The sequence below is a fragment of the Acipenser ruthenus genome, chromosome 10 (genome assembly GCF_902713425.1).
Source record: "Acipenser ruthenus chromosome 10, fAciRut3.2 maternal haplotype, whole genome shotgun sequence".
NCBI lineage: Eukaryota > Metazoa > Chordata > Actinopteri > Acipenseriformes > Acipenseridae > Acipenser > Acipenser ruthenus.
The window spans coordinates 2677745-2692375 of NC_081198.1; the positions used below are offsets into that span (position 1 = coordinate 2677745).

The 14631-nt window shown below is 40.7% G+C and overlaps 2 protein-coding genes across 2 annotated transcripts; both read right to left on the minus strand.

The window, feature by feature from the left end:
- Positions 1-3100: 3100 nt before the first annotated feature.
- Positions 3101-6040, minus strand: LOC117406228 (barttin-like). The gene is made up of 4 exons (XM_034010163.3): positions 5627-6040; positions 5211-5314; positions 4666-4929; positions 3101-3837 (listed from the first exon to the last, which is right to left on the minus strand). The coding sequence occupies exons 1-4, from the start codon at positions 5801-5803 to the stop codon at positions 3639-3641; spliced, it is 744 nt and encodes a 247-aa protein (XP_033866054.1). The 5' UTR covers positions 5804-6040; the 3' UTR covers positions 3101-3638.
- A 449-nt stretch (positions 6041-6489) lies between these two features.
- Positions 6490-10658, minus strand: LOC117973082 (uncharacterized). The gene is made up of 2 exons (XM_034924130.2): positions 10359-10658; positions 6490-9759 (listed from the first exon to the last, which is right to left on the minus strand). Exons 1-2 carry the CDS (start codon positions 10634-10636, stop codon positions 9576-9578), a joined length of 462 nt encoding a protein of 153 aa, XP_034780021.2. The 5' UTR covers positions 10637-10658; the 3' UTR covers positions 6490-9575.
- Between the last annotated feature and the right edge of the window lie 3973 nt (positions 10659-14631).

Genomic DNA, 14631 nt, shown 5'->3' on the forward strand with positions numbered 1-14631 from the left:
TCAACTGAAGCCTATAATGCAGGTTGTTGGTTTGTCCGGTACCACTTTACCATGAATAACGTGCATGATAATTTAACAGTTTTTTCCCATGCTAATAACTATGCATTAACACAAGTTTACCTATGTTTTTTATCGTACTTCACCATACCTTCACAGGCTCTACAGTGCTTGGTTTTATTCTGGTTTTACCACGCTGCTGTTAACAGTGCCGCGTGTCTCTTTACCTGCCAGTGCTCCGCTCACGGTGCCCTTGCCCTGGCAGTTCAGCACCCTGACGCTGTGCACACTGGCCCCCTTCGCCACACCAGAGTTCTCGGTTTTCAGCTCACGGTTTCATTTAGCTTTAACAGAAGAAGTCTGGTTCGTGTCACAGCTGATTCCTGCCTGTGTCTGTGTGTTCAATAACTAACTGTCTGCTACAGGCTCCAGCACTCCAGCAGTATACATCATACCCAACTTTTATTAGGGCTTGATCTGTTTCCATAGATACCAGCTGCCAAAAACAGAAATGTGCACCATCTGTTTTCTCCGTGTTTATTTCACATTGACCTTTATACAGTTGCTATAAGAACAGTTGAACACGTTATTGTGTGAAACAGAAGTCTGGTAGTGTAAGCACAGGACTGTTACTCTGGATTGTAAACAATGTCGTTTTGTATACACTTGGGAGAGATTTTTTGGACCTTAAGAGATATTGGAGCAAGACAGTCACAAAACGTTGAGGATGTTTTAAGTACTGTTTTGCTAAAGACCAATGTTTTCCTTGTTCTGATTAATGAAATCTAGCTTGCAGTTCATGAAACTTTTTTTAAACAAAGGAAATGAGAAGTGGTATTAATAAAAACAAACAATGGATCCAGGAGTATAGTAACAGTGTAGTAATGTGAGAAGGTGCTGCTCAGCTGACCTCTGCTCACATGGAGGGCAGCAGGCTTGTGGTTGTTGTGAAACCCCTCAGCCACAGCTCAGTCAGGAGAGCATGACATTCCACTGACAGTCCATTCACAGGAGGTGTATTACACTGCAGCATGTGGGGTCAGCAGAATTGCATTATCACTGCACCCCCTTAAAAGAGTCTTGCAGGCGCCCTGGTGGACATGACGGGAACTATGGCAGTGGGTTCTATGCTGCAGGGGGGACGCTCATCACCTCAGTGGGGTTCCTGCTGATCACCGACTTCCTGAAGACAAGCTCCGAGGGGCGGTCGGGGCCAGAACTGGAAAGGGGCCCCCAGACTCCCAGAGAAAGGGGGTCGAACAGAGCAGCGTCTGTGTGAAAGCAGCTCCACCCCCATAAGGGTTGTATTGAGGGTAACATGTGACACGTCTTCACTATATAAATGAAAGTGAAGCATGAACAGAACAAGCGAAGAAAACACAGAGAGTGACACATTCAGAGAAAGAGCTGTACAGTACAAGGCCTGCTATGGTGATAGGCTCCCTCTAGTGGATAGTTCACATAACCACTGGAAAGCATTTCAGTGCTGGTTGTGGCCATGGCATCACTTTACTATATATATTTTTTATTATTATTTTTTTGTGTCATTTTGTGTTTTAAACTAATAACCCGACATGCATTTGATTTTACACACTATCGGTAAGCAAGAATGTATAGACATTATTTAAACGCTTTCAGGATCTTTGTGCGTGCGAGCGTGCATGCATGCATGCATGTATGTATGTACGTGAGGTTTTGATAATTCCAAATGTTTGTACTCTGATCTCAATACTAAATAAACATGAAACATAAATGTGCTTATCTCTTAAGTTTTAAACTTCTCTTAATCCCTTGGTACTGTGAAAGATATCCTATCATTTTAACTTGTATAATAAGAATGCAGCGTGCCTTATCTGATTGTATGGAATATGCCAGCACTGACACCATTATCAATGAGCCATCAGAACTGCAACACCATAGTGGGTCCATATTCATAACACACAGGTTTTAGCAAAGCGATGCATGTTTAGTGATGTTTTTTTTTTTTCAATGAAATTATTATTATTATTTATTACACTAGTGGGAACCTTAGAAACCCTATTTGCTAAAGAATTACAGGTGAGGATTTGGTAGTGCATCCAGGGTACAGCATGCAGGAATGTACTGTACAGAAGGTGTTTGAGTAAAAATAGGCTGCCTGTATTTTGTAAGCAGGAGCAGTGAGGGCCATGCGTGTGTGTACAGAACAAACAGAGAAGAACAGGGTTCAAACAGGTGGACTTCGAGGTGACCTGCATAGGGACAGACTACACTGGATAGCTTATTTATATTTATAGTGCTTCAAACACTTTCCATTGCAAATGTAACCCCTTCCCCTGGATTCACTGCAGAGTCACAGGGATTTCTGATGCATGTTCCTTTCAAGTGTATTTATTTAACCAGGATAGAACCCTTGAGATATGCATCTCATTCTCAAGGGGGTCCTTCAGATCTTCGTTAGATTTTGCAGGACGGTGTGTGAACTGAGAATCTGCAAAACTAGAACTAGAACAAGCTGCTCGACACATCTACAATTAGACTCACCGAGGTTTCTGATTCTCGTTTTCTAAAATGAACTCCTGAAAGTAAGCTAAACAAAACAAAATGTAGGCGTCGGGGTTGTGACACCTTCTGTACAGTAACGCAGGGGAAATAGGAACACAATGTTTCTATATGAAATGGGTTTATTATATATTATAATTATAGCTATTAAAACAACTAACCCTAAAGTGTACTACCAAGGTTACAAGATTTCATACATTTATATATATATATATATATATATATATATATATATATATATATATATATATATATATATATATAAATATTTCAATTCTAGCTTTAGGTAAACAGTGCGGTCAATTACAAGAGCCTAGCCTCTAAATCTCTAAGCACAGCAGCACGCCACACTACTAGTTAAACATTACAAAATGAACTCCTATTAGTCAGTCCATTTGTTTTTATCTTCAATGCGGTCTGTGTAATTGGTCGAGACTGAAAAGGAGACTGTATCTTACTTCTCTATTAACCTCTGCAATAGAGAGAGTTAGGGACTGTGTGTCTCTAATGGATAACCCAACGGTTAAGCTTCCTGCAGGGCAGTTAAACATTAACCAGTGTGTATTCAAGGCTCTTCCATTAGTTTTAATATCACATGGGGAGAGAGCAGGGGAAGGGCGATGGCTGGGAAGCAAAGCTTCTGAAAGAATTAACGTAACATCTATTGAAGTAGAGCATGGTTCATACATCCAGATACAAACAAATTTATATTTCATGCAGAACAGGAAATTCAAACAAAAGGTAATCGCTTGTTATTATGTACAGTTTTAACCATACAGTATTTGTGATCAACCATATTCACTAAAGAGGATTCTGTCTGTCTTACTGGAAAGCAGTAAAGCTCCCAGAGTATTGAGCTGTGGTGGGTGTGCCAGTCTAATAAGGGTTTACCATGGTAAATTTGCAGGGTCATTTTGCAGGAGATCGCTACTCCCGTTCCAGGTCTGATTTGATCTGCAGCAACTCGTCTGTCACCCCGTAGTACAGCTCCCCCTCCTCCCCCTCCTCCCTCTTCTCCCTCTCCTCCCTCATCCTCTCCGGTGGCCCCTGGAGCACAGCCCCCCGCGGTGGAGGCTCAGCCTCCCGCTGGCAGTCGTCTCTCAGGAAGCCGCTGGTGTCGGCGTGGAGGGGCACTGCTCCTCGCAGGGCGGGGCGTCGATCAGGGTGATGTCTTCGTAGCGAGGCAGCTCTGTGAGCCCGGGGCCTGGCTGCTGCAGGGAGACAGGGTCCGCGGTGGAGAGGCTGGCAGAGTCTTCCATGAAGGAGGCCAGGGGGGCTGCCCTGTACCACTCAGGCACACTGCGGAAAAGAAACCAGGTAGGTTTAAGACATTGGTACCCTAATGGCAGCTTCATGCATTGCACTAATTGTGATTGTGGAAATAAATTTCTATCTCTCTCTGGAGTTCTGTCAGTGGATCCTGTATCCCTCTGAGCCTGCTTGTTTACAAAACAACAATTGTAACAACAGTCTTTTAGTTTTTTTTAGTTTTTTTGTTACTTTAACTCAAATATTTCCTGCCACAACAACATGAAGTTAAACTTCTGTGTTTGCGTGTAAACACACAGCCTACTCTTAACCCTTATGTGCAGAGGAATTTCAGAAATGGTGGGAGTGCCAATGACAACAGGTTTTTCCATCCTAATTAAAAACTGATGTGGTCTACATTTGCAATCTAAATGGAGACAGAGCTACAGCAGTGTGCACATGTATTAGAACACCCCCATTGCTGCTGTTGTTTTAATTTGTTGTGCATATGAAATCAGTAACTGAAAATAGGCAAATTAATGATGACTTTAATAGGGCACACATGCAATTAATTAATTATTGATGACTTTAATAGGGCACACATGCAATTAATTTAAAATAGTAAGAGAAAGGGATAACACTGTAACCACAAATAGTAAAATGGATGAGACTTTTTAAAAAAGTTGTTAAAGTTGCCTAATTAATGCTCACAAGTGGCTTTTGTTTTAATGTCACTAATTACTGAACGGAAATGTAAATTCTCACACCCAGAGGTTTTCATGCAGGTAGGTATATAAAGGACATGAATGACAGGTCTTGAGGTGTGCTAATACATTTCCACACTACTGTATATACACTACAAGAATCTTCCATCCCTACCGTGGAGCAGACAGGGTGTCCTCGCTGGGGCCGTGCGCTGCATTTTCTCCTTGGCTCATCTTGACCCAGTGCACCTCCGCTCTGGCCTGCACAGACCCCAGGCTTTCCTGAGCCCTGGATTCCAGGGAGAGTGCCGGGGAAGCTGACTGCAGGTCCAGTGGGTTCTCATTTCCAAGCCTCATTATTTCAATCTGGTGGTAAGCCGGGAGGCTGTGATCATACATGCCAGCTTCTTCTGGGCAGGTGTAGTTTGAAGAACTGGAACTAGACAGAGACAGAGAGGCTGTTAATGCATAGGTCCCAAGTTTCATCAGCTGGAATGCTGATCCAGACTATATAACCAGGAAAGTCCCGGGATTGAAATCTCTTTTTCAAGGGAGACCTGGTCAAGTAGGTTACATAATACAGAAAAAAATTCAATAACAAGTTAATCAAATTCCAAGAAACAATTCAGGAGCGCCGGCCACAACATACAGGAGGTGTCAGTTTTTTTGTTTGAACTCCTTTAAAGGTATCATGACAGGTGACCTTCAAAACAAACCTACCTCTTTTTATCTGGGACCTCGCTCTCAATGGAAGCTACAGAGAGTTTGTACTTCTGTGCTATGAGGAACTCAGACTCCTGCTCAGCAACAGTTACGAATGTGACCTGAAAGGGAACGTCAGGTGTGTCAGTCTCCGTTTACAAGGACAGTAACAGTGAGGTGACCAGGGGCCAATACAGCAACCAAGGCTGCTACTTTCAGAACTCTCATTATTACATTATTTTAAACTTATTTCATTAGGATTATTTCCCATTCTTTTTCCTCGGTGTGTATACTATGCATTCCCATGGAAGGAAGAAAATACAAGATGAGACAAAAGAAAGGAGTGTGCAAGAGGCAGCTCGGTTAGTTACTTGTGTCTCTTTAGCTCAAGCACGTCTTGCCTTCAGTGTAGTAAGAGAGTGGCACTGCCTTACCTTGGGATAGCACTGGCACATGCTCCAGACAATGCCCAGGACCACCATGAGGACTCCCAGGGTGCAGAAGGTAGCGTAAATGTGGGGCTTGTCCACGCTCATGATGAACATGCCGATCATCACCAGGAACAATCCCAGCACGATCAGCCCGTAGCGGAACGTCTTGTTTTCAGCCATGCCTCCTGCTAATCAGCAGCTTTCTCAAATCAATAAAAAAAATACCCCAGTGAAGAAAGCAGGTAACACCAGGGTGACCCGGGCTCAAAGTACATGCCTTCCTTTCTCTGAAGCGGAGTGAAGCCGTGTGAAGCAGTGGTCAGAGCTGCTCTGATTCCAAGCCCAGTGCCCCAGTGTTGAGTGTAAACAGGGATGGTTTTCAGGCTGGCCAGCCCAGGTTGGATCCGGGCAGGTCGGATTGACTGTAATCAATGCAAATGGCCTCATAAGTTTACACACCACTGCCGTTATATTGTTTAACCTTGCCTGAGGCAGCTACACCAGGTATGTGAAGATTTAGCACACTTGCTTCCAGTGGACAGAGTGAATAGAGTCACGCTCAGTACCAGGGTCTAATTAATTTAATCTTTATACTGGCAGCATTGTGCAGACTTTTAAATATATAAAAAATACACCAAATACCCCACCACCACCACCACCTCCGCTGTTAGGGGTGCTGGTTTTCACAACCTTGGCAGACAAAGGGTTCAGCTTTATAGTGATCTAAACTGTATATTGCTATTTAGGTCAGTTCCTGTAAATTGACCCCATTCTGACACACTTTTCTTTCTTACAACTTTATTATTTATTTAACATGATTGAAACAACTTGAAATATTTAGATTTTTGACAACTTGCCTAGTAAGATACTAAAAATGTATTCATGTACCTAAAATCAGAGATTGTCAACAAAAAGGTACCAGACCTCATAATTAAGGAATAGGGATAGTGTTTTTGTTTATAGATCTAATGCACTGTCCTTGATTTACAGTAGCTCCTGTGTTTATGCTCCCTGTTCTCCTCTGCTTTCTGTTTCGTGTCTTATTGTTGGTGTTGGTAGCTGCACGCTCACCTTTGCCTAGCTGTGCTTTAACAGAATCTTCAGGCTTGAACGATACCAGTGGCGAGCGACTAATCTGATGAACAGGAGCGACCACACTGCTGTTGTTTAGAATGCTAGTTTTTTGGTGTTTCGCAATTTGGGGTGTAAAAAAAACTTGTGTTTTTAAATGTATGTAATAGGAAAGCATTTATATATTTAAACTGTTCAATTCTTGCTTGTGAGACAAAAGGTACAATTAACACAAGAGACCAACTACAATCATAATCATTTGATAGGTGGGAATTTTAACAAAACAAAGTCATTTTATTTTACAGTTCTTAAAAAAACAACCAATATATGTAAATATATATATATATAAGTTTGAGAAAAAGGAAAACTGCTGTGTACCAAAATGATCAATAAGAAAAAAGAAAAAAGTCCTTCATCGGCTGAATACAAAAAAACAGTGCTTTAAGAAGTTGATAAAAAACAAACAAGTAGTCTTTTAAACAAAATTCCAGAATGTTGATGATGATGATGATGATGATGATGATGACCTCAGAATAGAATGTTCATTCCAAATGGCTCCAAAGTGCATAGTTTGAAAATAAGTTCACATTCCTTTTGTTTCCTGACAGCATTAGCTCCATAGCATTGAACCATCCCACAAATTGTGATGTCTTCTATAGTGTGGTCATTTCTGTTAAAATGTCTGGCGACAGGAAAGGTAGAGGTGTTAATTCGTATACTTCTCAGATGTTCCACGATATATTCGTTTTGGCTACAAACTGCTGCATCCTACTTTGAGAAAAGTTAGATGTGCCCGTAATCAGAGCAGTGACATTTCATGACAGCTATGAAACTTGACACATAGAAAAGTGAGCTTTATCATCACTGTGCGGAGGGAAACACAAAGAAATGTGTCAGTTTTAGGCTTCAGTTTCTTGTTTTATATTGAGGTGTTATAAAAGCATCTGATGAGCTGTATTTGCAGAATGAACATTTACATGTAGACTTAACTTTTGCAGTTAACACAATTAGAGTAAGTTATCATAACAATATAGTTAAAGACAGTTAGATGCCAGTTAAAAATGCTCAAATGAGGACAATGGCACTTAATGGGTTAAATAAATAAAAAAAATAAGACGGCTAAAATGCTGACGAAGAGGACAGCAACAGTGCATCAACTACGACTGTGGACACAAAGACAAACGAAGCCTCTACACAGACACCTAAAGTAAAGCATTCTGACAAGATAGAGCAAAATACTTTGTGGAAACACTTGTACAAATTAGATGAATGCATTACCTATTATACGCGTTACTAAAAGTTCAGTACACAAATAAAGTGTGAATTAGTAAAGTAATTCTAGTTTAAGATGATCGATATTTTAGTGGTAGCTTCAGATTTATTACACCAGTGATTGTTTTCCATACACTGTAACAGAATACTCCATGAACTTCCATAGAGTGCTGTGGTTACCCTCTCATGACAATGGGCGGATTACTCAGCCATCCTCATTCAATGAATAACTACAGTACTCCGTGAACATCCGTGACGAATATCCAAGGCTAGCTTCGCCACACACCAGTCAGGTGCAGTCATTGCTGCAACTGTAACATGCATAACATACAGTACATGAGCCAAGGATTCCACTGTGTACAGCACACATCCCCCGGACATGCACCAGTTTCTGTTCTACAAATAACAATTTACAAGAAACACCTGCAGAGTTCTTTACCATGGGAATGGCTTGTTGAGGAGGGTTTGGCAGGGCTGTGTAATATCAAAAGGCAGCAACAGCAGGAGAGTAAGTGAGAACATTAAACAACAGCTCTCCTCTGCAGGAAAACAATCCAGGGTGGAATAGATGACTCTGGGCTGCCGGGAGCACTTCCATACATGGTTACTTTCAGGCAGATGTTTTTGTGATCTGTCTTCTGTATACAAAGCATTGAGGTCTGCCACGGAACACACTGTCACTGCAGCAACAGAGCTGACAGCCTGTCTAGAGCCGCGAGGGAGAGGTACAAACAGGTCACATCGGAATCATTAGAAACTTTACAGTTTAGGTGCTGGTCAGTAACTCTCCCTAACTCTAACCATGTGGGCCCTTCTTTTGTTAGCACAATCTTTTTTTAAAGCGGTTTCACAAGATTCTCTTCGCTGTTGCAAGGCACTGCTGGGAAGGCACATGATACGGGCAGTATGACCGAGGATTAGTACTGGGTCTCCTGGCTGATAGATTGTGTTAAAAGTGCAAGTCTGAGGCGGAGGTCCCCAATGGACGGCAATGTCAGGAGCTGCTGTATGTATCTGGCAGTGATAGAACCCAACATGCTACAAGGCAGACGTGTCTACAGTCACTACTCAACTCCGGCCCCTTCCTGTTCATTCACACAGTACTGGACTTGAACTGTGAACCTGCAGGATAACCAGGACATTCTGTGTCCATGCCTGGATCTCTGTATTTCCCATGCCTGGGTCTCTGTGTTGTCAATGCCTGGGTCTCTGACTTGTCAATGCCTGGGTCTCTGTCTTGTCAATGCCTGGGTCTCTGTATTGTCAATGTCTGGGTCTCTGTGTTGTCAATGTCTGGGTCTCTGTGATGTCAATGCCTGGGTCTCTGTCTTGTCAATGCCTGGGTCTCTGTATTGTCAATGTCTGGGTCTCTGTCTTGTCAATGCCTGGGTCTCTGTATTGTCAATGCTTGGTTCTCGGTCTTGTCAATGCCTGGGTCTCTGTCTTGTCAATGCCTGGGTCTCTGTATTGTCAATGCCTGGGTCTCTGTCTTGTCAATGCTTGGTTCTTGGTCTTGTCAATGCCTGGGTCTCTGTCTTGTCAATGCCTGGGTCTCTGTGTTGTCAATGCCTGGGTCTCTGTCTTGTCAATGCCTGTCTCTCTCTCTGTGTCAGGCAGTGTTTGCAATGCTCTGCTGGAGGGCAGAGGGTCCTGTCATGGTCTTCATCACTGTCTCATAGGATGGGGGTAGGTCCTGGTGCATAGCCAGGGTGTGTGCGGTGTATCTAGGAGACACACAGGGGCGAGAGACCGACTCTCTCTGGATTCCAGTCCTCCTCATGTCTTCTAGCCGTCTGAAAAAAAAAAAGGCAGGTAAACTAAGACAGTCAAACACAATTGAAGACATTGATAAAGACTTCTGGTCAAAATGTTTGTCATTAAACTTGTTAAGTATTTCTAAACTTAGCACAATTGGGTGTTTTAAAATGGATAACCAGGTCTATAGACTCTGTTATCTTACTTGTTTTTACCATAGCCACTGGCCAGCCTTTCAGGTTTTTTGACCTCATTCCGGGCTATGCATATTTATCAACAACACCACTAAAGATTGGAAATTTAATCTCCTGCCTCCCAGGTTATTATCCGCCCCTTCAAGCTTGAATAGGGTCCTCTGTTTAGTATTGACATGCAATGAAAAAAACACCATTTGACAATTCTGCCCTCAATGTACCCCATTCTAGACTGTAATTGCATGTTTATTTAAGAGCAAACAGACACTGGCTGCTTGGGTTTTGATCAGCGGTTTCAACTGCTATTAATACTCTGGTTTACTATCAACGGGCCCCCTTTAAAAAAAACTTAAAATGATGAAAAACCAAATGGTTATCTGGAGGTCCTGAGATAACCCGTGTGATCTCGGGACAAGGAAGACTCACAACGGCACAGTGCCTACCTCTGTATGATAGTCCTCTGGGGCTCCTGCAAGCGGCTTTGCAGGAAGAAGAGAGAAGGGCTGGAAGTGTTGCTGTGGTTCGATTTAACTGTCAGGTAAAATCCAAGGAAAAGCAGCAGGGCTCCCACTAAGAACACACACAGCAGCATGTACATCATGGCGGTCCAGATAGACAGCTCAGCCCAATCCGTCTGGCCGGACAAGAACAGCAACGGCAGGACCGCGACGAACATGAGTATCAGCCCGATACTGGTCAGCTCATTGTGAAACGAAGGCATTGCACCTACAGCAACAGCATGCTCTTTCACCACTCTCAAAAAAAAAAAAAAAAAAAAAAAAACCCAACACACCTGCAGGATTCCCCTGGATGCAGACGTCCTTCTCTTCTGGAGACTGAGCTTCAGTCTGGTAACAGCTCAGAATATTCCTTCACCATTACACGACTCAAGCTCTGTGTCTGCAAACCTTCCCTACCACTCTGCTGGCCTCTCTAATGTTGGGTGCATCCGAGTGCAGGGGGAGAGACTGCTTCCTCATATCTGTGAAGCTAACCTGAGAGAGAGAGAGAGAGAGCTGCTGTCTGACTCCCCCTGAGACACAGCTGCAATAACTCAGTGACAGGAGCACTCCCACCAGCTACAGACAGCGTATCACTTTATTAACACTTTATTAGGCCCTATTCACAAAACTGTTTCAAGGAATGTTTTGTTAAGAACGTTTTTTTTTTTTTTAAGTCAGTTTTATTTATTTAAATCAGGTTTGCAGTTCATGAACTCTTTTTCCAGCTGATTTAAAGAGGGGTTTTATTAGTTTATTCTCAGTTTTCAAAAAGCTGTTTAATCTTAACAAAACGTGTCTTTGAAATGTTGTGAATGGGGGGCCTTAATGATTATGACACTAACATGAATTTAAAGCAGGGGCTTTTTTATTTTTTATTTTAATGCTACACTATTATTATTATTATTATTATTATTATTATTATTATTTATTTATTTCTTAGCAGACGCTCTTATCCAGGGCGACTTACAATCGTAAGCAAATACATTAAGTGTTACAATACAAGTAATACAGTAAGAGCAAGAAATACAATAACTACACTAAACTACACTAAAACACAACGGTTTATAACTAGCAAGTACAGTATTTAACTGGGTTACATTTTGAATTCTGGTGTGATTGGATTAACCCCCAAGCTAAAACAAACATGTTTGCTCCCTTAATCTTTGGATAATGTTTAAACTCCAGTGGGTTACTATCTCAACACACACAGTACCAGTAGAGATGAGGAGACACTTCTTAACATTTACTCAACATTTCTACACAAACTGAAGATGATTAATGAAATGTTTATTTTGAGATATTCACAGGAACAAGCCCATTCCCCCATCCAAGAAATGTTCTGTACTCAAGTGTTTGTGCTTCAGAGATACACGACTCTGCTTCATTATATACATAAACACACGCACACAGAGTTCATGTCTGAAGTTAGAAAAAAGATCATGACCTTTGTCACTCTCCCTTGGCACAAAAGAGGAAGCAATAATAGAGATATTCCTTTAAAACATCACAGCTGGATAAAAAATAAATTGTATCGTAGATAGTTTAATGTAGATAGTTTGATATCATACTATAGTGTACAGAATTTAAATGTGTACTCTATAATGATAACATGAAACTCAATCACAAACTCCATGCTTAAAATAATGCATATTAAAAATGTATATATTACTTTACAAACGCTAAACTTACACGTAACCTTCCTCAGTTATAATATAAGCGAGTGTGGCGATCATTGCCTTGTACTAGAACGAGACCGTATCATCAACGAAACGCCCACATCATATTGCCCTAGTGCTTTCATTTCCTTAGTTTTTATAGATGTCAGAAAACATGGCTAAACGGATTTCATTTTGGTTTTGGGAACACCCTATCTGCTCTTAAAAATAAAACTGTAACAGAACAATATTACAGCTCTGTGTTAACTCTGAGACGCACAAAACCGACCACGTTCACGCGGCTGCGCAGTACTAGCGTTTACCTGGTACTGCCCACACAATTTAACATGATAAAATAAGGAGACGCCAGCTATTGTGATGAAGCAGCAAGGCAGGCAGAGAGACAGACAGACAGAAGGACATATACAGACATACGCATAGATAGCTTTAATTATTTTAACATATTGACTATTAATTTTCAACAAAAAAAAAAAAACGCATTGCGTGGATACATAAACAAATACTGTGATTATAACTCACTAAAACCCCAGCAGGAAAAATAAATACACATATAAATATACTTACAGCAAACACCACACCATAAAATAGATAGACAGATCAATATTTCAGTTTGAAATATTGAAAGAATTAGCTTTGAGTCTAGGTTTTCTTGTTTTTTTTGTACCGAGTTCTAGTATAAACTGTGGTGAACTTTCTAAGGAATTTCAAGTTTGGGGCAGGACGTTCCACAGCCTAATTGAAACTTTGTCAGGAATCATTCATCATGGGTAAAATGAAACTGTGTGTAAGTGCAGCGCCTCAGCGCGAGGCTAATTAAACACTGCTGACTGACTGCAAAATCCAAGGGACTTTACGTATGGGCATGCACGGGCAGCCCTTACAAAAACTGCCCATAGTTAAATCATAGCAAAGTGTAATACAGCACAGAGAAAGCATGGTAAAGCATACATTAAGCATTGTAAAGAATAGTGCGGTATGGTAAGGCATATTAATAAACACGGAAGAGCATGGTAAACGATGGAAAATGCACAGCATACCCGTGGTAAAACTACGAGATATACAGTGGTAAAGCTGTTACAAGGGAAGCAATGGTACTGTAAATAAGACACACATGAGCGTGTTACCTATACACTGTGGTTAATCAAGCTGGTACAAACACCTGGAATGGGTGTACTGTGGCTGTCAAAGTATAACACATTGATAGCTGTGGACTGCTGACCCTGATTCCCTAATTCCAAAACGCGATTGGCTCCATATACAGTGCAGTATAGTACAGTGTTATAGAGCAGACAGAGATAACATAGTTGAAAAGTGACATCATTTTTCTCTGTAATACTGTATAACTGAACCACGTTTTTTCACATTTACAACATCTCTAACTACAGTATGTGCGTCAGTTATTGTGGTGGGCTTTCTGTGTGTAAATAAGTAAGTAAACACCACATCTGGACCAATTTTAAAATGTTAATTGGTGCCTGTATTTAGATACGTCATTAGATAAATTAAATTGACTTGTTTTCATGTGCAGAGTCAAACAGTGTCTCAAGTTTGTTGGTTTGGCAAGTTTGCGCAGTGTAGGAGGAACATTTAAAATCTCACCAAGGTGCGTAATGCCACCTAGTGGCTATGGATCAATATTACACTGGTGACTGCTGGCTTTTTTCTCATTTGTAAATGTTCACAATTAACTCCTTTAACCTTCAAATGTACAGGGCTGGCTTCAATTTGCATGGTAGTTTTCACATGCTTTCCCCATGGCTGTACTATACATCTACCAGGTTTTAATATGCTTACCATACCTCTCTGGGCTATACAATGCTTACCTAATACAATACAATACAATACACATTTCTATAGCACCTATCCCACAGCGCTTCACACACAAAGTACAATTAAACCATTACATTGAAAACAGTCCAAAAGAGACAAAAAATGTAGCTAGAAAAACTAAGATAAAAAAAGCTAGTTTGTAAAAAATTGTTTAAAAATGCTGTTTATCTTATCTATGGAATACAATGTGTCCGCTACCATATAAACTGGTCTATGGGGAAACTAATGAAGCCATATCATCCACAGATCTGCCTATTTGATGACTCGGCCCATTTATACAGCACTATCATAGTTAATTAACCAAATGATATGGGCTTCAACAGCGCCCCCTATCCAAAATAACAAAATATTAAGAATACGACAAAAATATGACGATATGTTATTATTATTATTATTATTATTATTATTATTATTATTATTGTTATTATTATTATTATTTATTTCTTAGACGCCCTTATCCAGGGCGACTTACAATTGTTACAAGATATCACATTATTTCTACATACAATTACATTTTTTTTACACATTATTTTTACATACAATTACCCATTTATACAGTTATAATAAAAAGACTAGTTTGAATATAAATAAATATGATGTATTTAGTTTTGTTGCAGTACTTTAAGGCGAGGTGAATTCCATGGTCTAGTTATTTTTTATTTGATTTTTGATTTTTTTTACCGTACTGTCAATCATGTGGCTTGCTT